Source organism: Gasterosteus aculeatus, chromosome 4, assembly GCF_964276395.1.
Source record: "Gasterosteus aculeatus chromosome 4, fGasAcu3.hap1.1, whole genome shotgun sequence".
NCBI classification, from domain to species: Eukaryota; Metazoa; Chordata; class Actinopteri; order Perciformes; family Gasterosteidae; genus Gasterosteus; species Gasterosteus aculeatus.
Genome location: NC_135691.1, coordinates 20,761,222 through 20,785,002, shown reverse-complemented (window position 1 = coordinate 20,785,002; position 23,781 = coordinate 20,761,222). Strand labels below are relative to the sequence as shown.

At 42.7% G+C, this 23,781-nt stretch overlaps 1 protein-coding gene across 6 annotated transcripts in view; it reads left to right on the top strand.

The window, feature by feature from the left end:
• The window catches only part of LOC120817395 (histone-lysine N-methyltransferase SETD7), a 28,519-nt gene that overhangs the window by 1,536 nt on the left and 3,202 nt on the right, over window positions 1-23,781 (top strand). The window contains exons 2-9 of one of the 6 annotated variants that reach the window (XM_040173580.2): window positions 260-389; window positions 7,319-7,520; window positions 7,739-7,928; window positions 11,381-11,462; window positions 11,602-11,719; window positions 12,785-12,942; window positions 20,231-20,290; window positions 21,940-22,071. In XM_040173580.2, coding sequence (XP_040029514.1) covers window positions 260-389; window positions 7,319-7,520; window positions 7,739-7,928; window positions 11,381-11,462; window positions 11,602-11,719; window positions 12,785-12,942; window positions 20,231-20,290; window positions 21,940-21,943 — 944 coding nt within the window. In that variant the 3' untranslated portion in view covers window positions 21,944-22,071. Of the gene's footprint in view, window positions 1-259; window positions 390-7,318; window positions 7,521-7,738; window positions 7,929-11,380; window positions 11,463-11,601; window positions 11,720-12,784; window positions 12,943-17,523; window positions 17,860-18,937; window positions 19,576-20,230; window positions 20,291-21,939; window positions 22,072-23,781 lie in introns of those variants that run through there. The other 5 variants (XM_040173581.2, XM_078100975.1, XM_040173579.2 and 2 more) reach the window with 5 other exon arrangements.

Genomic DNA, 23,781 nt, shown 5'->3' with positions numbered 1-23,781 from the left:
CACCGTTAAGCCTAGTTTATGCTGCCTCCTGCAGCCCGCAAGGCTACGATTGGTCTGCTAACTACATCCTTTATGGAGTCTCTATTAGTTTATTTCTGTCCAAAGTAAATTCCCAATTGAGAGAATTCATCCGTGGTCGAGACGCCTTTATTTATGTGTGTGGGTGTCTGATCAGTACCCCCCACCCCCTGTGACCTAAGGTTTGTCTGTATGTATTTAGACAGACTTTCAGAATACTAACAGTTGCATTATGGTTTAGGTCCATTGGATGAAGACGATCAGCTCCATGGGTTCTGCACTGTGACCTATTCATCCAGTGATCGTTTTGAAGGACACTTTGCCCACGGAGAGAAGAATGGCAAGGGAAAGTTCTTCTTCTTTGATGGAAGGTATTAAACGATACAGAGCATTATATCTTCAACAAAAAACGGTGTTGTGTACATTAAAGTATGTTGAGATCTGTATCAAAGGATGTTCTGCAGAATTATGACTGTGTATGGGTGAAAATGTTATTACTTATTTAGTGAAAACAATCAATAATTCCATTTGAATGGTAATTCAGTTTAAAGGATAATAGTCCTTTTTAGGTGTGCTTGTCTGTGGGCATGCCATGTAAGGGCTGAGGGAAGTTCCTGGATAACTAAATCATATAAGCAATCCGCAACTGTTTTCTCATATTTATTATTCTGAAAAATTTTCGTCCTGTTGAAATATTTTATTTTTCAAAAAATGTCCCATTGTCTCTGAATATTACAACTTTAAAATCAAGATGTAAAGCAAAATAAGATGAGAATTTTTTCACAACATATGACATGCCTTTTTTATGAAGGTAGATTTGTGTCTTTATTATGCAAACCCCAAAAATTATTTCGAGAGAAAATGTCTAAAGTTTGTAAGTAAAAATATTTCAAAAATTTTTGGTCTCGGATCCAAAAACTTTTGCGATCTGAGTTTGTATTGGCAGCAGCGCTTTACTTTGTTTTGCTTTGTTGTTAGTGTCGCGGCGTGTTTTATTGAGAACGACATGGAGGGCTGCTGTGTTGACATGAAGCCCCACTTTCATGTGGGCCAATGTTGGTCCCCAAGGAGGAATCTCTACTAACTGTATAGATATGTTCGCTTAGTCAGTGGTATCATGTAGGTAAGGTGAGGCAAAAGTTATTAATCATTTTCTTGTTATTTTTGATTAAATGATTAAACATTACACAGCCTGTGCAGTACACTGTAAGGCCCTTTTACCATGTTCATACATCTAAAAATCCCTTTCCAGTACGATGCACCTGAAGCCACAGAGGCTGCACGACATCTCCTGTCCCTGATTGCAAGGGCCACACCTGAAGAACCTCAGGGACAAAGGCAGGGGCAGAGTCAGGTGATGGCGAGATCCTCAGTGCAAATTAAAACGGCCAGACGTGCACTCATGTCAACGAGCCAGTTAAATTAATGGAATTAGTCTGTTTTTTACCTTGATGGCCGCAGTGTAATTACGCAACTTTCCTGTAATTAAGCATTTCCTCCTAGAACTTGAAGGTAGGTATGTCCAACAATTCATTTAAAATAATAGTTTGTGATTGCAAGTTTAGATTTCCACCCTAATTTTATAGTATATAACTGTCGCAATGAGCATTACAGACTGCCTGGCCAAAAAAAAGGGTCACACTAATATTTCGTTGGACCGCCTTTAGATTTGATTACAGCATGCATTCGCTGTGGCATTGTTTTTGATAAGCTTCTGCAATGTCACAAGATTTATTTCCATCCAGTGTTGCATTCATTTCTCACAAAGATCTTGTATTGATGATGGTAGCAAAAAGCCTTCTCCAGCACATGCCAAAGACTCTCAATGGGGTTAAGTAGGGTTGCAAAGGGGCGGAGGTTTCCACGGGAATTTTGGAGAAAAAAAAATCAATGTGCCAACATTTCTTTGCAAAAGTATATAACATAGAACTTAAATTTAGTTGAGAACAAACTATGCACGGCCTAGCTCCGCTGGACCCTGGATGCAGCTGGTTGGGAACATGTTTCTGTCTGCCAGAAACATAAACGTAAACATAAAACGTTGTGTTGTTTTGGAACGTCTTTGTCATTACCTAGCCTATTCATTACCAAACTGAAGCCATGTTCATTTTAATAAGTTTATTTGTATACAGTAGACTAACTTTTTACAGCAGTGAGAGTAGGATGTATGTATGTCCACACAAAAGTACACCATCACCTCGATTATTCGCGGCTTTCGGGGTCCATCAAAAAGCGCAAGTTGGGCATCTTATCACACTACAGCGGGGCTATTGAGGCCACACTACTGCATTTGAGCACAAGTTTTGATGATATTACTGGGATAAATATATTATTGATAAGACAAGCTGCTAGTCATTAACAAACTGACAGATCATCGTTGGAGAAAAGCTCAATGTATCAATTTTGAGCTGACATGAGTGGGAGATGGGCGTGGTTACTGTACAGTGGAGGTACCTGCTGTGTCTGAAAACTCTTAACAGTAAGCTAGCTGTCTTACTGCCTTGATGTCTCGTCAAGACAGGTGTCTGACTCAAGGTATTTTTACGGATGTATCTTCAAAAAACGTTGTTTTCGTTTTAAGATAGTTGGGCAGATGACAATGTGTGCCATTGGTGCGCTGTGAATCCGACATTGCGCTGACGATGGCTGCTCCGGTGCGCTTCGTTTTTTGTTGTTAATTATGTTTCCTGTTGCGATTCCCTGAGCTCTTTCACCAGAGATGGGCGCTTGAACATCTCCAGCGGAGTTGCTTTGACTGCACAGATTGGGATGTTTTCAGGACTGCTTCTAACAGTCTGGATGAGGTCACAGAGGCTGTAACGTCTTACATCGGCTTCTGTGAGGACAGCTGTGTTCCATCATGCACCAGGGGGAGTTTCAACAACGACAAACCCTGATTCCTGAAGAGGACAAGGTTCTGACACACATCCTCTCAAAGTTACCCGGTAAGAGCAGCCATTTAAAATTAAAAATGTAAAGTTACCCATCACAACTGATCATCAGAGGTAGGGGAATTTGAAATGACTAACACAGTAAACCACATAAGAACAAATAGTGGCACATGCATAGTCTTTTAGAGAGATAGTGATTGAATGAGTGATTAAGAGTCAAAATACAAGTTTAGCAAGGCGGTGAGAGATGCTAAACGTCTTTACTCTGAGAAACTCAGCAAGTGACTCTGCTTCGGTTTGGAGAGGCCTTAAACGCCTCACAAACTGCAAGCCAAAAAAAACCCCACTCCATGAATGACCTCCGCCTGGCAGACGAGCTGAATGTCTATCAAATCTGCAGTAGAACTCAATGTCCTGATTCCACCCCCAAAAGCTCCACCAACCTGCCCTAGTCCCCCACCCTCCCTCCCCCAGCCCATCAGGGGCTCATGCCTCTGTATTACCTCCCACCCCCCAGCAACTCTCTCTCTATTCTGGAGAGAGACGTTAACCGGCTCTTTAAAAGACAAAATCCCCGTAAGGCAGTCGGCCCGAACTCCGTCTCTCCCGCACCCTGAAGCATTGTGCTGACCAGCTGTCTCCGGTGTTCACTGACTTTCACTCAGCTTCCCGGAACATCAGCACCGGTTCCCCCCCAAGGCTGCGTTATTTTCCCTCTGCTCTTCTCCCTGTACACAAACAGCTGCACCTCCAGCCACCAGTCCATCAAGCTCCTGAAGTTTGCGGATGACACCACCCTCATTGGACTGATCTCTGGTGGGGATGAGTCCGCCTACAGGTGGAAGTCTGACCATCTGGTGTCATGGTGCAGCCAGAACAACCTGGAGCTCGTGGCTCTAAAGACAGTAGAGATGGTAGTGGATTTCAGGAAGCCGGTGCTTTCTCAACACAGTCCCACCCTCCCCCATCACGCAAGGTGACTCCCCCGTCATCACTGGATTCCTTCAGTTTCCTGGGCTCCATCATCACCCAGGACCTCAAGTGGGAGCTGAACATCAGCTCCATTACCAAGAAGGCTCAGCAGAGGTTGTTCTTCCTGAGGCAGCTGAAGAAATTCAACCTGCCAGACAATGATGGTGCACTTTTACTCTGCCATCATCGAGTCCATCCTCTGCTCCTCCATCCCCGCCTGGAACGCTGCAGCTACAGCCAAGGACAAGGGCAGGCTTTTTGTGTAAATATAAACGATCTGATGACCTGCTTGAATTTCAATCTCTTCTCTCCTCTTTTTATGCTTCTATCTCTGCTGCCAAAAGCTTGTTCTACCAATCCAGAATCTAATCTTCATTTTCTAACCCCAAAAAACTATTTTTCGATCTTCACCAACCTCCTCGAACCCCCTAGTCCCCGTCCACCCTTCTTCCGGGAGACTTTGTCAACTACTTTACCAAGTAAATAGCTGACATACGCTCCGCTTTCTCAAACCCACCTCCTACTACTTGCGTCCCACTTGCTTTACCTCTATCGCCCTCACTTTCCTCTTTCATCCCCCTGTGTCCTAACCAAATTCTTACCCTAGTAACCTCTGCACTTCCGACCACCTGCCCTCTTGACCCCATTCCATTCCATCTTCTACAATCTATCGCTCCTGACCTTCTGCCTTTCCTCCTCCTTGATGAGACAGGTGAGGCTTTCCTCACCTGTTTTCCCAATTATCTGACATTGAGTTCTACTGCAGATTTCTCTGAGTTAACCCTCTCCTGAAGAAACCCACCCTCAACCCTTCTGAAGAAAACGACTACAGACTCTCTTCTTCCCTTTTTGTCCAAAACCCTTGAACGTGCGATTTTTAACCAACTCTCCTCCTACCTCCACCATAACAACCTCCTTGACCCCACCAGTCAGGCTTGAAAGCAGGCCATTCCAGAGACTGCTCTCCTTGCTGTCTCGGAGCAACTCCACACTGCTAGAGCTGCCTCTCTGTCCTCATCCTTCTGGACCTCTCTGCTGCATTTGACACAGTCAACCACCAGATCCTTATTTCCTCCCTTCAGGAACTTGGTGTCTCAGGCTCTGCTCTCTCCCTTCTCTCGTCCTACCTCAACGGCCGTACCTACCGGGTAACCTGGCGAGGATCTGTGCGGAACCTTGTCCACTTATTACTGGAGTTCCTCAGGGTTCCGTCCTGGGTCCTCTTCTCGCTCTACACCAAGTCTCTCGGCAATCGCTCGCATGACTTCTCCTACCACAGCTATACCGATGACACCCAACTAATTCTCTCCTTCCCTCACTCGGACACCTAGGTGGCGGCACGGATCTCTAACTGACATCTCTCAACCCTGACAAGACTGAACTACTTGTGTTTTCGGGAAAAGATTCTCTGACCCAGGACTTGACGGTCAACTTTGGCAACTCCGTGCTAACGCCCATTTTGACTGCTAGGAACCTCGGCGTCACTTGACAGCCAACTTTCCCTGACTCCCAACATCACTGCGACAACACGATCCTGTAGCTACACACTCTACAACATCAGGAGAATACGTCCCCAGTCTCACTCAGAAGGCAGCGCAGGTACTGATTCAGGCTCTTGTCATCTCCCGCCTGGACTACTGCAACTCACTCCTGGCAGGTCTCCCTGCTACCGCCATTCGACCTCTGCATCTCATCCAGAATGCAGCAGCTCGACTGGTCTTTAACCTTCTGAAATTCTCCCACACTACTCCGCTCTTTTCACTAGCTACCGGTGGCTGCCCGCATCAGTTCAAAACATTGGTACTCGTGTACCATGCTGTGAATGGATCGGGTCCAGCTTACATCCAGGACATGGTCAAACCCTACATCCCGACCCGCACTCTCTTTGTATCCCTATGGTTGAATGCACTTATTGTAAGTCGCTTTGGGTAAAGGCGTTTGCTAAATGACATGTAATGTAAAGAGTTGTTGAACAGGTTGAACAATCAACCTCGAGTGGCAATTGTCTATCAGAGAATGCCTTGAAAAATTCAATAGGGAAACCATCAGGCCCAGGTGCTTTGCCGTTTTGGATAGCTTTGATCGAACCTAGTATCTCGCTCGTGTTTTAGTGGTTGGTTTAGATTCCTTTCCTGGACATTATCAATATTTGGGAATCCAAGACCCTTCAGAAACGTTTCCATGTCTGTGTCATTGGGTGATCTTTCACATTGGTATAAGTTAGAGTAAAAGTCCCTAAAGGTATCATTCATTTCAAAGGGAATTTCTGTCACATCTTCAGATGTTTTTGATTTGTGATATTTGCTGAGAGGTAGACTTGACATTAAGTTGGTGTGCTAGTAACCTTCCTGTTTTCGTATTGAAACCCTCAGGCCTGTAAGAGCTGTTTTTCTACCTTGCCTGTTGACAATAAGTTGTACTGCTTTTGTAGATTATGACTCTATTTATCAGTCCACAAAAGTTCCAAAACTGATTAGTGTCGACAATTGTATCTCAGTCGGAAAGAACCAAACCCATGGGATTTATTTAAATGGTGTCATTGTGCGTAGCTAACCTCAGCTAACATGAACACGTCCAGGTGCGTGTAACCACTGTTAGCCCACTGCGGGCTAATGTGTGCTAACATGCACGTAGTAACTGTGGCTTCAAGTCAACACAGCAGCCCTCCTTGGAGACACAACATGCACCCACATGAAAGTGGGGCTTCACGTCAACACAGCTGGCCTCCATGTCGTCCTCAATAAAACACTCTGCGACACTAACAACATGAAAACAAAGTGCTGCGTCATTTAAAATAATTTTGACAAAATACAAAGTCCGCTTACCTCCGTGTCGCTCCTCAGTCGCCTACCGTCAGTGTTTAATGGTGGCTGCAGACAGCGAGCGCCCAGTCGAACCATCAATAGAAACTCCTGGTCCATTCAGCGGTGTAAGCCCAGCCCACTACAGACAAACTGAGATTGCAAAACTTTTTTGCAAAAGGTTTTTGTTTTGCAGGCAAAAACAATAGTTTCATAAGCAAAACTAACATATTTTTACTTACTTAATTTTTGTTTGCAATGCAAGAAATTTGCACTCACCTTTTTTTTTGCATAATAAAGACACATCTACCTATCTCTATCAGATGAAAACGAGTTAACCTTTGCTCTTAAGGTGCATGTTATAATGCAATTTGTTTTACAATACCAATCTAAATAAAACATTAAAAGTCATTGGCAATTGGCTTTGGTTCTGTATTTTTTTTTTTTTTTTAAGTTCAGGTTTACAACAAATATTTCAAAACGAAATAGTAGTTATAAAAACACATTTATTAAACGTGTATGCATAAATAAAAGTGTGCAATGCGCTACATTTGAATTAATTTTAATCACAAAAAAAATTGTGCGTCCGCGCGCAGTGCACACTAATAATTCCATTCATCTCCTGTCCATCCGTAGTGCACTGGAGGGTTTCTATGTAGAGGATGCTCTGCAGGGCCAGGGGCTGTATACATATGAAGATGGAACTGTCCTCCATGGGACATATGTGGATGGAGAGCTCAACGGACCCGCTCAGGAGTGCGATGCAGAGGGGCACCTGATGTTCAAGGGCCAGTACAAAGACAACAACCGCTGTGGGGAATGCTGGATCTACTACCCTGTGAGTCAGCTCAGTGCTCACAGTGGCAGTTTTTGCATCACTTGGTTCTATGACTTCAAGCTCTTCAGAGGTCCTATTCAGACTGTATATCGCACTAAATGTTCTCAAAAGCCTTGTTTAAGACAAAGGCAGAAATCTACACATTATGGAAGTAAAGTAAACGAATGGTCTATAACTACCAGCCTTGTGCATGTTGCTGTGTACTGTGGTGCGTCTAGGATGGAGGCTGTGTGTTTGGGGAGGTGAATGAGGACGGCGAGATGACAGGTGAATCCGTAGCGTACATCTACCCTGACGGACACACAGCTCTCTATGGAAGCTTCGTGGATTGTGATATAATTGAGGCTCACCTTGCCACCCTGATTGCCTCTGAGAGTGGAAGGCCGCGCTTCGAAATCACACCGAACAGTAAGGAGTTAGTTTATTTATATAACTAACTCTAACTAACTGAAAATATCCAAATGTATCCACATATTCTTATCTAGGTGATATGAATGATATCCATAATTAGTTGGTTTATTTCATGTTATGTTGTTGAGTGGTAAGGAATGAGAACACGTAGGGAATATAAATCAAGCAAATTATACTTTGTGTCTTTCTGATTCAATCATATTGATGCAATATTTGGGTTGCAGGCTGGAGCCAAGTTATCACAGCTAAAAATGTGAATATGTCCCTTTTATTATGCACGCATGGTGGCAGCCATGCCCCCTTATATCTTTATATCATATCTTTATTAAGTCATAATGCAGGCCAAGTTGACCATAAGATTAACTTAAATATATAGGATTCAGTTTAATGGATACACTGTAAAATCTAACATGTAAAAAATATATATAAATAATATAAAAATATGAGGCAAAGGGCTGTCTTAAAATTCTACGTTAACTAATATAATTCTTTGAACTTCACCAAATGTCATCTTGAATAAATATCTCTTTGTGTAAACCTGTGCCTTAGTTCAGATTATTTGGATTTGTTAATTGAACTGTTTAGGATAGTTTGGACCTGAAAATGTATTTCAACTGAACTAAAACAGTAAACCTTTAGTTTTTCTTTGGTTGATTTTGGATTTGTTAATTGGTTGAGCTTCTTATGGTAGTTGTTTGGACGTGCAACTCTTTCAGCCGATTAAAAAAAAAGGTATGTTCATTTTAATTAAATGTATCCTTTTAAGAAAAAGTTCTACAATAACCTGAAACACATGATTTATCATGTGACAATAAAACCGAACAATTTAAACATCATGGTCCTGCACCACTTACCATCTAAATAGAACAGAAAGAAAATGTCCAAAACAAGAACTTAAAATGTGCCGAACAGAAGTAGTAATCAACAATTTTAACACTCTTGCAAGTGTGACGAGTCATCAGCACAACCTTACATGAATTGTCGTAGGAGTTTTTTCCTCAGTCCATGCACAAGTGAGGAATACAGTCCTCCACCAATGTTCACGAGAACCTTCTAAATTACCTCATGTGTATTTTCGTTCCTTCGAATAGTCGATGTTCAGGGCAAAAAGCAAACGCATGTGCGTAGCCATGGCGCTTGGCAGGTCCATCAAATCAGACATGATCACTGCTTCCTCGTGCACATTACATGTCATTTAGCTGAAGCTTTTATCCAAATTGGCTAACAATAAGTGTATTAAACCATAGGGTCAAGAAGTGTAATGTCCTTGCCTTAGTTTTAACTCCACATCAAAAAGGCAGGAATGATAAATGGCTGAGGCAGCTGACAACTTTGGCTAGCACTGGGGCCCTCCTCAAGGGAAGACGAGGACATGCTAGCAGTGTCTAGGGTTGAGTCTGTGTGGTTTGACTCCCAAGCTTTGGGGTAAACTTTTAAAGTTGCTCGATCTTTAGGAAGCTCTGACATGCTAGTTAAATTGCACAATTCATTATCAAATTCCGGGTCTTTATACTGAACCACAATGTCCCCATTGATTTCTAGTTTGGTCTTTAAGATGGCATGGAAGTCAACAACATCAGGCAAGTTGTTAATGGTAACCCTTCTATTGTCATCTTTGCTCAGGATGATGCGCAGCAGCATGATTCAATTTGTCAGTTTAAAATATATTCATAGAGTATTCATATTATTGTAGTGCATCAGAAATTTGTGCATGCAAGTCCCGGTCTGAGATGTGGCTAAGGCCTTGCCCCACTTGATAAACCTGATTTGATCACACTATTATTCTGAAAATCGGAATAGTTAGTATAGTTTCAACACAATTTGAGTTTTTCTATATATTTCACTTACTGTTCCAGAACGAGATAGTGGTATTATTTAAAAAACAAAACTATATTTGCCAGACAGCAATTGGAATGTCTCATTTATTAAGGCCATTTTAGAAATATCACTTCATTGCAGAACAATAAAAGACTGTTATTGTGAAGGACAAGACCGCCGTTGTATTACTGCTTTGGTTAAGTGTAACTGGTGTCTGCAGAGGTGGTGCAGGTCAGTTGATGCTCGAAACTGGAAAAAAAAAATGTATATATATATTTCAACAAACAAACTTACTTAATACAGGGAAAAAATATGAGCCACAAAAGATTGCCTTAATGAACAAGAAATGCCTCAGTCTGTCAAACAGTGTATGCCTGCAGTGGAACGTAGGGGTTGAGCTCTTCAGCTACAATCAGTTGAGCGGGGTGGGTATGTGCAATACATGGACAATTTTGCAAAAATCCAGAAGTCCACCTGTTTCCAATTGACAAACATTCCCTTGGTATATTTTGTTCGATGTATGCATGCGGTCGTGGCCAGTGACGCAATGGTTTGAGTTCCACATTTCTTTATCATTTTCTTGACAGAGGAGGTCAGAAGGTCCGGGGATACTCCTGTTACTTCCACTGTTTGTTTAAATAGGTTGGGTTTGTGCCAACCAAGTAGTATGCCAACATAAACTGGTGTCTGAGGAACAGCGTCAATAGAATGTTTTTGAAATTATTTACATCACAAACTACTTTTCTGAAAAAGCTATGCTTCGCTTCAATAAATCAAGTGGTCCAAAGCAGCAGATCAAATTAGCTTAGTGTTCTCCTGGACTAGCCGAGAAGCACGGGATATAAGTTAGCCAAGTTAATTAACTTTATAACCAGCCGTTAACGTAGAAAGACTGACACAGCAAGCAGAGCATGCTGAGGTATTGAACATGAGTTAAAAATTATTGTTTTACTTTTTTTTCAAGGTTTGGCAACTGGCTCATTATAATGTAATTTACCTTCACTGGCTCGTTGTAACTTTTTACTGGCTCCGAATGTTACTCCCTACGATGGCATAATAGCTCATACATTACATATATAAACTTGTATATTTCTTATATATAACTTGACATTAAGATTTCACTCACCTCGAAAACTGTTCAAGCCACTGCCGAGACCCAAGCCTGGTCCGACCGAAACATGTGCGAGAAGAGAGGAAAGTCAACGTCGCCCGCCAATTCCCCATAATGCACTTTGATAAAGGTCGCAAAAACGTGATGACTACCTCTTTAGTGTGGTTGATTTACACTACTAATTCAGTTGAATGTGAATTTACAGATTTTTGTTCTTCCTCCCAACAGTTTCAGTGATTCACATAGTGATGTTCATAATCCTTCATAAGGTGCTTTCCATTTGTTTATGGTTGACTGTGGGCGAGTAGAGGGCGGGGATGCGAGGCTGAACCAGCTGGGTACACTTCATTCATTCGTTCATTTGGGATTAATAAAAAGAAATTGGACACTGGCAGACATACGCAAGGTTTATTAAATCCAAATATTTGTTGAACATTGATCCTTTTTACTTTTGTTTCAAAAATATGTAGACATCTGGATATTAGCATCACGTAGTCCTTTTTTTTTTTTTTTTTTTAAGGTCCCGTGTACTCGTTCGACAAGTCCACATCCACCTGTATTACTGCCCACCCTTTGCTTCCTGACCCTTATGAGAATCAAAGGTAAGTCAGCTTCTCAATGCATTCGCTAAACCCAATCAATGATCAATCAATCTCCCGTCCTTCAGTCGCAATAGAACTGGGGTACTGGGCACTTTAGGGCTGTTCTTCATATTGTCCCCTTATTGTTTGTTTGTGTCAGGGTGTTTGTGTCAGACTCTCTGATCAAAGGAGCAGGAGAAGGCCTGTTTGCCAAGACAAACGCGGATACTGACACGGTGATGGCATTTTATAATGGAGTTCGCATCACTCACTCTGAGGTATGATACATAGATATGGCGGAAAATCACTGTCAAAATTCGACAGCGCAAATCAGGTTCATGTACGCGCGTAAATCATCATGGTCAATAACATTCACGAGTAAAAGTCTGTCTCGCGCTATTTGCTCGCTTGCTTGCTAGGCTAATCTCTGCTCGCGCTCGAAGGCTTTTTCTGCACGCTTGCTGTTGTTCTTTTTCACAGTAAGCGGGCGATACAGTGGCCCTGAAGGGCAAAACACAACGACATTAACTTCTTACGGAAAGGGTAGGGCCTTATAGCAGATAACAGAAGACGGACCCTTCTGATTGGACAGACTGTCTTTTAACCCTCTTAATCCAACACCTTTCGCTGACGCAGCAGGAGAGCCGCAGCAGAAAGCCACGGAGAGATGGCGATGTTTTACGAGTGTTTTAAAAGTGTCCTAGTGTTTTACCATTGTTTTACCGGTGTTTTGTTGTTCTATATTCAGGTGTTGTAAATAAAAGGGGGGGTGCCGCGGACGCTACGGCCGGTGGACGCTAGGGGGGCCGTGGACGCTACGGCCGACACAGCTCGGTGACCGGGGATTCCTTGGCGTGAGGAATTGGATGTGTGGCAGGAGTGCGTGACTGTCTCGCTCAGTGCGTGACACTTGAGAGCCCTGTATCATTTCCTGTTAGAAGACAGACAGTCCGTCTGTCCAATCAGAAGGGTCCCTCCTCTGTTATAAGGCCCTACCCTTTCTGTAAGGAGTTAATTTCGTTGTGTTTTCCTATTTGCGTTGTGTTTTGCACACAGGGCCATCGTAGGGCGGAGCCAGGCACCATGGTATCTCTACATCTAATTGGTTACAAACCCAGTCTTTGGATTGGCTGAAGTTATGCAAAACACAAACGACTGCACAGTGCCATAAAAATCACGCAATATAATGGTCTACAGGTTTACAGTTTTCCCTTTATCTTCGCACTAGGTGGTGAAGCAGTTAATTGCCCACTTTGTTTGGCTGACAGTTGGGGGGGTTGTACTGTATAATTGTGTATGCGTATGAACTTGTTTTAATTCTATTTTTCTTTTTTTCCCCTCAGGTGGACAGCAGAGACTGGACGTTGAATGGGAACACAATCTCATTGGACAAGGATACAGTCATTGATGTCCCTCAGCCTTTTGTCAACACAAAGAGATACTGTGCGTCCCTTGGTCACAAGGCAAACCACTCCTTCATCCCCAATTGCAAATATGACACGTGAGTACAAACGGTTAGAAGAAAGAAAAAAAAAAATGTCGAGGGAAGAGATTTATGTATTTCAGAAAAAGGAATCGAATTTTGAGAATGAAAGTTTAATAGCCCCCACTGCAAAGCTCTTGTTGAAGTGCACTGGAACCCAGACTGTTACCAATTACAGATTGCTGATGTATTACTGATTAAATGTGTACTTTTTGGGGGGGAAAAAAGTATTTCAGATCACATTATCGCTGATAAAAAAATAAGCATTTGAAGGATTAAGTTGCAAACACAAAGATAAAAGCTAAGACTTTAAAAAGATGAGAATTTAAAAGTGTGCCCCTCACAGGAACCGTCGCTCGAGACAAAAAAAATGATGTAAGGAACTAATTACTAAAGTAAAAGCATTACGTTTGTACGTAATGTATACCTCCTAGGTCTAGTGTTTTCCCCAGGTTTATAGCTTTACGTAATGGGGTAGAAATATATCTAGCTATGCCCTCCAAACAATCTAGTTAATATTACTTATGCTTCAGGGACTGTTCTGTCCTTGATGATGTTTTGGGCTCTGCTGGTGACTGGTGGCGTAAATGCTGTTAAAAGATGATGTTGCTGTGAGTTGCACCAGTTGGAGGTGATGACGGTGTAGATAAGTGTGGCATACAAGGGCAAAGATTAAAGGCTGGCGCATGCTTCTTCGGTTGCGTCTGCGTCTTTACGCACTGTTGTGTCGACGCACTCGTTTCAATTCATGGTTCTAAAAGTATTGCGTGTGTTGCAGAGCAATTAACGTGTTTTGCTGAAGACGACCTAGAGAGTCACTTTTCATGTCTGAAAAGACTGCTTTTCATCGCGGACACATTTGTCCCGTATTTTCCTCCACAACTTTGTGCACCTCTCCACCGGCAAACCGGCGTTTGCGGCGATCTCCCTCCGTGAATCCAACCCGCTTCTACAACCCGCCAATGGGTTATATGAAATATGAAAGCGGAAATGTGAGACTCCGTAAAGGACGTAGTTAGCGGACCAATCACAGCCTTGCGGGCTGCGAGAGGCTTGCGTCGCTTTTAACGCAAGCCTAGAAAAATGGGTCGGCACACGCTAGGACGCAAGAAGGTGTGAAAAGGCAGCAAGGTCTGCATGTCCTTGCGTCTCTCTGAAAAGGCAGAAGCATAAACTAGGCTTTGCAAAGGCATTTTTGTGATGTAAGTGACGTGGCGTTTAAAAAAGGGGGTTCAAGCTGTAGAGCAGGGATTCCCAAAATGTGGTACACGCACCCCTGGGGGGGGGGGGTGCACTACTAACGTTAGAATAGTTTGTCCAGCTAACTTCATTCAGTAACATTTATAGAAATATGCTACCCCTTCCTTGTCAGCCCCTCCCTCCCACCTCCACCTTGACTCCCTCCTCTCTCTTAATCACTCATTCAATCACTATCTCTCTAAAAGACTATGCATGTGCCACTATTTGTTCTTATGTGGTTTACTGTGTTAGTCATTTCAAATTCCCCTACCTCTGATGATCAGTTGTGATGGGTAACTTTACATTTTTAATTTTAAATGGCTGCTCTTACCGGGTAACTTTGAGAGGATGTGTGTCAGAACCTTGTCCTCTTCAGGAATCAGGGTCAGGAAACATTTATTGCCATAATATGTCAGACATAGAAGGAATTTGACTTGGCGGTTGGTGCGTGACAGTAGACAGTACGACAAGACAATAGTGCACGAGTAATAAAATATAATGCTGAGGGGGATGGGATCAGGACATTGTCTATCGAATCTGCAGTAGAACTCATTCAGCTCGTCTGCCAGGCGGAGGTCATTCATGGAGTGGGGGGTTTTTGGCTTGTAGTTAGTGAGGTGTTTGAGGCCTCTCCAGACCGAAGCAGAGTCACTTGCGGAAAACTGTTGTTGGAGTTTCTCATTGTACAGTCGTTTAGCATCTCTCACCGCCTTGCTAAACTTGTATTTTGACTGTGTACAAGTCTTTGTCCCCACTCCTAAATGCCTGATCCTTCTGCAGGCGTAGTGTTCTGAGTTCCGCTGTGAACCAGGGTGTGTCGTTGTTGTAACTCACCCTGGTGCATGATGGTACACAGCTGTCCTCACAGAAGCCGGTGTAGGAAGTTACAGCCTCTGTGACCTCATCCAGACTGTCAGTAGCCGTCCTGAAAACATCCCAGTCTGTGCAGTCAAAGCACGCCCGAAGATCCTCCAGCGCCTCACTGGTCCACTTCTTGAATTCCCTCACCACAGGTTTGCAGAGCTTTAGTTTCTGCCTGTGTGCAGGAATCAGATGGACCATGACGTGGTCAGAGTGTACCAGTGCAGCACGAGGGACGGCGTGATAAGCCCTGCTTACTGTGGTGTAACAGTGATCCTGCGTGTTCTCCTCTCTGGTGGGGCATTTAATAAACTGTCTGTATTTAGGGAGTTCATGGGTGACATTTCCTTTGTTAAAGTCCCCGAGGACAATAACTAAAGAGTCCAGGTTGGTCCGCTCCACACGCCGCATCTGGTCGGCGAGTGTCCGCTGTGCCTCGTGCACGTTGCCCGCCGGCGGCATGTAAACACCGACCAGGATGAATGAAGCGAACACACGGGGGAAAAAAATAGATTGCAGTTGATGAATAACGTTTCCAGATCAGGAGAACAGTGTTGTAGGATCACCGTTACGTCGTTGCACCAGCTGTTGTTGAAGTAGAAGCAGATCCCTCCACCCTTTGTCTTGCCGGAGAGCTCCGTGTCGCGGTCCGCTCGGAGCAGCTAGAAGCCCGCCAGCTGGAGCGCGGAGTCCGGTATCGATCCGCAGAGCCACGTCTCCGTGAAGCACAAAACGGAGGATGTAGAATAGTCTCTGTCTCTCCTCACCAGAGAGTCTTCTGCCGCAAACTAAAGATACACCTCTTTAGTCTTTACCTTGACTAAAAAACATAAAACTAATTGTAGCACTTTAATTGTACTTAAAATGGATCTTACAGTTGTGGTCAAAAGTTTACATACACTTGTAAAGAACATAATGTCATGGCTGCCTTGAGTTTCCCGTTATTTCTACAAGTCAGATTTTTCTCTCTTTCACTCTTTTTCTAGAGTGATTGGAACAGATACTTCTTTGTCACAAAAACATTCATGAAGTTTGGTTCTTTTATGACTTTATTATGGATTAACAGAAAAAGTGATCAAATCCGCTGGGTCAAAAATATACATACAGCAGTGATGATATTTGGTTTTAATTTTTTCTCAGCAGCAGGTGATTGCTTACGTTTTCTATATATATTTTTGACCCAAGAGATTTTGTCACCTTTTCTGTTAACCCATAATAAAGTCCTAAAAGAACCAAACTTCATGAATGTTTTTTGTGACAAAGAGTGATTGGAACACATACTTCTATCAGAGAAAAATCAGAATTGTAGAAATAACTGGAAACTCAAGAGCGCCACGACATTATATTCTATACAAGTGTATGTAAACTTTTGACCACAACTGTATCTATAGAAATTTGTAAATTGGATTATCTTATGAAATTCCACTTTCTTGTTTCTGGTTCTTCTGGGTTAGTATCCTTATGGTTGAAATGCACTTATTGCCAAAAGTCACTTTGGATAAAATTGTCAGCTAAATGACATGTAATAGTAATGTAACACCCCTTCTCCTTTGCCCTCTTAGTCAGGGTCCTTATACCACACCCCTGTTGCATGGACGAGATATTAAAGAGGGTCTACTTATATATTCTGCTTTCTGTCAGAGGATATAAACGTAGCCCAGATACAAAAGAAACCGTGTACATTCATCACACACAATTCACTACACACCCAGCGTAAACCGCGTGAATCAGTCTTGAGCGCATTGAGTGGTCAGAAGACTAGAAAAGTGCTTTACAAGTGCAGTCCATTTACCATCAGATCGACATCTTGCAAACCCCTCCCTTGTCCCTCCCTCCCTTCCAAACAAATAATCTCGGCCATCCCAATTGCCTCCCTTACAAACTCAAACTTTGAGGCCTAAAAAAAAAAAAAATCACTAACAGGGTTGAAAAGATCGACCGCTCCCTTATCCACTCAGAAGCCAAAATGGGTAGAGCGTAAATGGCGCTTGAGAAAAACGTCAGTCTGTGAAATTTGATCCCCCGACCCAGAGGTCCCCAACCACCGGACCGATACCGGGCTGTGGGCCATTTGTACTGGGCCGCACCAACCAGATACAATTGCTTGGCTTCATCCAGGAGGTGAAATACAACATCTTCGTTGAACCCAGTGGTTCTCAAACCAGATTGCTCTGTGAGACAAAATAAAATGCACAACCATCTAGAACAATGCAAATTAAGTTCTATCTGTGCAAAAAACAACATATTTGGCAGAAAATAGTTAACTGCATCTGTAATTGACCTGTTTTGCACTGGAGGTTCAACCTGTGCAAAACATAACCAAATTAGTGCAGATATGTATGGGACATCAGTGTTATTGGCTGTGATGAGCCTCCTTGAATGAATGCATAATATGCCCCTCAAATAAATGAAATGGTGTATTGATGGTAATAGTTAATGTCAACAATTGGTCATCACAAAAGCACACAGTGAAGTCATTATGCTTTTGTTTCTGTGCAGGTTTGTCCACCCTCGTTTTGGGCCAATTAAGTGTGTCCGAACGTTGAGGGCTGTGCAGAAAGATGAGGAGCTAACTGTTTCTTATGGTTATGATGAGACATCCGGGAATACTGGCCCCGAGGCCCCTGATTGGTACAAGAAGGAGCTAATTGAGTTCCAGCAAAGCCAGGCGGCTTCCGGGAACTTGTGAAAACACCAATGAATTCCTGTAGGCCTAAGCAACAGAATAAATGTTTTGAGAGGAGAAATGTCTCTGGCTGAAGGTGATGTTCAGTATAATTTTACTATTGTCCTCACATTTCACTTGCAATAAAGATTGGGGGTTCATACTATTAACTATTACGACTTTCTCATTTTTACTTTGCATATCTTCACCTAACTTTTATTTTGTAGCTGCAGTTTACTCAACAGTGCTGCCTCAAGGTTTAGACTATAAAATAAATATTTTACAGTAATATTTGTTTTATATGCACACACATTAACTTATTTATTCAAAAATTGGTGACTGTATAGACTTTTGTATAAAACAATACCACTGCAGCAAAGGCCTACCGTGAACTTTTAATTAAGCATTAACTTAATTATTGGTTTCCATATGCTACAAAATACCCTATATTTAAATTCTATAGGTATGTGTACTTCTGCTACTCAAGAACATTTATTACCCAAACATGTTAGACATGCAAGTCACACAGGGTGATGCGGGAAGGTGGGACTGAGTTCTTCCTGAAATCCACAACCATCTCCACTGTCTTTAGAGCGTTGAGCTCCAGGTTATTCTGGCTGCACCACGACACCAGATGGTCAGACTCCCACCTGTAGGCGGACTCATCCCCACCAGAGATGAGTCCAATGAGGGTGGTGTCATCAGCAAACTTCAGGAGCTTGACGGACTGGTGACTGGAGGTGCAGCTGTTGGTGTACAGGGAGAAGAGCAGAGGGGAAAGAACGCAGCCTTGGGGGGAACCGGTGCTGATAGTCTGAGAGGCTGAGACATGTTTCCCCAGCTTCACGTGCTGCTTCCTGTCAGACAGGAAGTCTGTGATCCACTTGCAGGTGCAGTTGGGCACATGTAGCTGGGAGAGTTTGTCCTGCCGCATCTGTGTATAATATAGATAAGTGTAATGTTATAAGCATTGAAAAATAAAACACTATATTTGCTAATTAGAAATGAGTAAACTAAATTGGACACTCATAGTTGGAGATTTGAGAATCCAAAATAAGACCATGTCTGACAAAGTTCATGCTAAAGTGGATTACTGCAATGCTGAAAGCTAAGTAGCTTCCCTGAGCTAAAGACAAGTTGGACAGCTTCAGTTTCATGATTATTCTTACACAGATGCAGAGCTGATCTGGCTTCATACATTTTTTCAGCATACTAGTACTAGTATGTGTTTCAGTGCCGGGTTAATATGGGAAATGGCTGCAGGCAGTCATTGAGTGAGCATTTTTCACCAGGCCAGTGTGATGTTCCACATTCTGAGGGTCAAATTTAGTTTGTACTACAGATAGCGGCGTAGTAATTATAGTTCGCGAATCCATATGTTTGATACTACTCTTCTTTTGAATCTTTTTTTAAATCTGTAAATCCCAACGCCAGACTAGGGGGCGGAGGTTGACTGCCTGAGAGTCCAAATTGCGGGCATGAAATCCCAGTGCCTTTCCACCTGCAGCGGGTCAGCAAGTTAATGGATAAACTGAGCCCGCAGTGAGAGAAGCATGCAGCCCGGAAGATACACACGGGTTAGGGAAGTCCTCCAGGAAAAGATTTCAGAAACGGGTGCCATACAAATACTCCCGGCTAGACCGGTGTTTTTCACAGAAAGCCCACGAGCTCGCAGCGTCTTCTGTGCGCGGGGGGAGCAGTCTTTGGCCAGTGGGCCGGAGATGGAACGACACAGGTACCTGACGTTCAACCAGAAGAGCGTGCTCCTCCACGGGATCCTCCAGCTGGCTGCTGCGGGGCTTTGCGTGGTGTGTGGATTCATAGACGCTGTTTTCCGCAACGATACCCCGCTGAGCGCGAGCAGGACACCAGTGTGGGGAGGACTGGTGAGCCGCTGCAGCGTCTTCAATAGTTACATACAGGCCCACTTACTTACCAATTGGCTCTTATCTTGAGCCACGACGTAACCTGCTTAGTAAAATATATACATATTGTAAAGTTCCAGTTACGAACTACGGTCATGTGGACCACAATTCGAAATAAAATGCACCTCTATTCTGGGTGTTATGGTAGGGGGGGGGGCTGTACAGCCCAAAATGCACCATTCATGACATGAATTTCTCTTTGAACTGTCTTTAAACAAAGCCCATCAAAGGTTACACTCTAGTTCCACCTGTTTCTCGTTGTTCAAAGAAGGGAAATGGCGATGTGTGCCTTTTGGACTGTAGAAGCCCCTTTACCGTAACCCCATGAATTTAATTTTGAAACTCTGTCCACATGACCGCAGCCACTTAAAACTCGGAGACAGGCTGAAGTCCGTTTATAACGTGCTTTATTACCTTAATGTTACATCCAACAGGGACCCGTGTGTGTCTGTATATGTGTATATATATGTATACTCGTGCCTACGTCACATAACAGGTAGAACCTCCCTTTACCTTCTGCTCTACCAGGTAAATCGCAGACCGACTGCGTCGCTACTATATAAAGATAAGAGGCGTGTTCTAATATTAGTAAAGGTGTCCCCCTCCCCTCTTTTAGGTCATGGCCGCCCCAGGTGTACTGGCGATGTTTGCCTCCCAACGGAAGAACTCCATACTGGTGAGTGGGCGGCTTCCCTCCCCCGCTCTTTTGGAATACGCTTTAGTCAGTAACTTAAGTTATTGTAGTTTTCACCAATGTAGGAAGGCATTCACGCAGACACCCACACTGTCTCATTGAGTGACGGCACCCTCTAGCGGGTCGAAGTAGTATTACAAGAGCACTGCTCGCTTAACCCAATGGGCTAAACCAGTGTTTCTCTCACGTTTGGTATTACAGGTGGGGAACATGGGGAAATGTGTTTATTGAGAACTTTCCACCCTACCAAAGTACAAAGACTGCTGTTTTCTCTCAAAACTAAATGCAGATCAAATATTTGTAATGGAAAGCATGCTCCTACATATCTGCACTACTTTTTTTATCTTACTTTTGTACAGGTTGTACATTATTGTTGTTGTTTTTTCCAAAATATTTAAATTTGTTTTGTTTAGTTTTTCATGTTGATTGTGCACTTTATTGTTGTGTTGAAAATCTAGTCAGTTCAAAACAGGTTTATTATAGCCAAAATAAATTATAAATAAATAAATAAACATTTTTTGCCAATTGTTTTTTTTCTTCACAGATCAGGAAACATTTATTGCCAAAATATGTCAAACATGCAAGGAATTTGTCTTGGCGGTGGGTGCGTGACAGTAGATAGATAGACCTTAACTTGCATTGTTCTAATAAGATGGTTGTACACTTTTTTGTTTTTAATGGAGCAATCTGGTTTATTTGAAAGTGAATTTTGTGTCATTTATCCTGTTATTTGAAAAAGCATAGATAGAGGAGTAACATAACATGTTATTTCAATAACAATTCAACAATCTTGTTGGGGCGTAAAATAAAAAGCTTGAAAACCACTGACTTATGCATAAGTCACAAAACACTATAAAACAAAAAGATTTTACGTTTTCTTATCAGTTGTCTGCAGACACATTTCTGTGACAATACATTGTAACCCAAATAAAGCCTCAAGTCCAATGCTATGAGGAACATCCGTTTTAACAGACAAAACTATTACCCAGCCATTAGTTCATTTTTGCGGTTTGCACTGACATCTGTAGAATTTAAAAATCGCAGTAGTAATCCCTCTGAAAAGTCTTGATAGGGAAACGATTGTTTTATGGAACAATGTGTAGCTATTAGTGGGCGATATTGCTTAAAATGGACAGCAAAATGATTCCAAAAAGACCTTCATTTACTGAGGAAAATAAGAAATGTGCTTTTGGTAATGTACCTTTTAGAAAGAGCCATTTAGATGTGGAATTTCTTTTATGGCAAGTAAATATTATACAGCTGTCGCTGCACTTCCATTTAAAACTCCTCTCTGCTACCCCAACTGCAAATGGACTGTACTTGTATAGCACTTTGAGTGGTCGGAAGACTAGAAAAGCGCTATACAAGTACAGTCCATTTGCAGTTGGGGTAGCAGAGAGGAGTTTTAAATGAAAGTGCAGCGACAGCTCTACTTACATAGAGGCATGACTCTTCTCTACATATTTGTTAAATTGACCTAAAATATGCTAATTAGTTACATTCTTCTCAAGAAGAATCTCTCAACTAATTAGTATATTAAGAAATTCAATTAATAATCAGTCGTAAAAATAAATACACATTCTCTAATAGTATCTGACACGGATGTACTGAGTGTGTTTGTCTATCTCCAGGTGAGTGTGATGGTGGTAGCAGCCGGACTCTCCTGTGTGGCAGCAGCGTTTGTATCAGGTTACGCCTGTCTGACACTCACCTACGGGGAAGAGGACCGAGAGGTCTTCCACCAGCACGACAGTCCTCAAGTGGTAACCCCACACACACACACACACACACACACACACACACACACACACACACACACACACACTCTCTACGGGCTTAAAAATCAAAGGAGGTATCTTGCTCAAATTCCCAAAGTGTACTGCAGGTGGGCCGCGAGAGGTCATTTACAACAGTGGTCCCCAACGACCGGGCCGTGGGCCGTTTGTTACCGGGCCGCACCACAGAAAGCTTATATATATTTTTTTCTGAAAAATGTTTTATTTTGAAAATTGACCGGATTTTCTCCTAATTACGTGCGCTCGTCCCTCTGACATATTCCCCACGCGTCACCAGGCGTTTTTCTTCACGTTTACAATTGTCCTCTTACCGTGCTCGGACCTTCTCGACCGGTCCGCGAAATATTGTCTGACATGAAAACGGTCCGTGAGGTAAAAAAGGTTGGGGACCACTGATTTACAATAAATAAATAAATAAAGTTTTTTAATTTTCAATTTTTAAAAGTTTGAAATTAATATAAAATTATTTATGATTAAGATTTAGTTAAATTCTTAAGGTAATTTAATCATTATGTTTTGATCAGAGTTGTGATTAAAGGTTTGGGTGGGCCGCCAGAAAGATTTTCAGATTACAAATTGGGCCGCGGCATTTTTGAGTTTGGGAACCGCTGACCAACACTACTCGTACAACAACTGGGTCTCATTAGGACTTTTTCACAGGTGTGTCGTTTGAATCAATCTTTTGAATCAATTTCTCCTGTTTCGGACCAATTGAAAGCAGCAACATTTTGCCATATTTCTTCTCTAGTTTAGCATACGGCTAGTTCCCTTCTCCCTACTGGTGGCATAAGACGGTATCTGTGCAAATGGCACATTCAAACAAGCCATCACAAGAAGGTTTGTTGGGTCTCCCAACACATCCTTGAGATGGGGAGGAGATACATGAGAAAAGCAATGACCCAGCACCAGGTTCCATTGAGTAAGGAGGAATAGTATCACTGGCAGAGCCTTGCCTAACACAACCTACAGCAGGCTACTCGCGTGAGGTTGCTACGGGGTCCCCGATGTCCTCTCGTGAGACTTGTGCGTGCAGCCCTTCACCATGCAACTCTATTGGCATGTGCCAGAGAACCTCAGAATCGGCAGGTTCACTGTTGGCATCCCATTTTCTACATCGATGAGAGCAGGTTCATATTGAGCACATATGACAGACGTGATAGTCTGGAGACGCCGTGGCCAACGTTGTGCTGCCTGCAACATCCATGAGCGCTTTGTGCGGGGGGGCGTTGATGGCCTGGGGAAGGGTTGCACAAACCTTGGTGTATGCAGGAGAGAGGTTCTAACGTAAGGCATTATGGGAAATTGACTTAGATTCTGCAGTTGTGGAACATAACCCATATCACGGATGGAGGCAGGATATTTAAATGTGTTTCCATTTCCAGAGTAGATTTAGATCTGCAACAGGTTTGCAGACTTTGTTAGAGAGCAAGATATCTCACTACTGGCCAGACTGCAATGACATTCTGTGTACATATACCTAAAATATAGAAAAAAAGGATTTCAATTTTTTTTTACTCTCTAATCTTAATATGGTGTATGATTACCAACCCTTAAGTCCATGACAATGGATCTTAAAAACTATTCTTGCAGAGCCAACACACTTTGTCTCTTGTAATTTTACCAAATTGTCTTTTCATAGCTTAAATGTACATAAAAACAGTTGCTTCTGATTCAAAT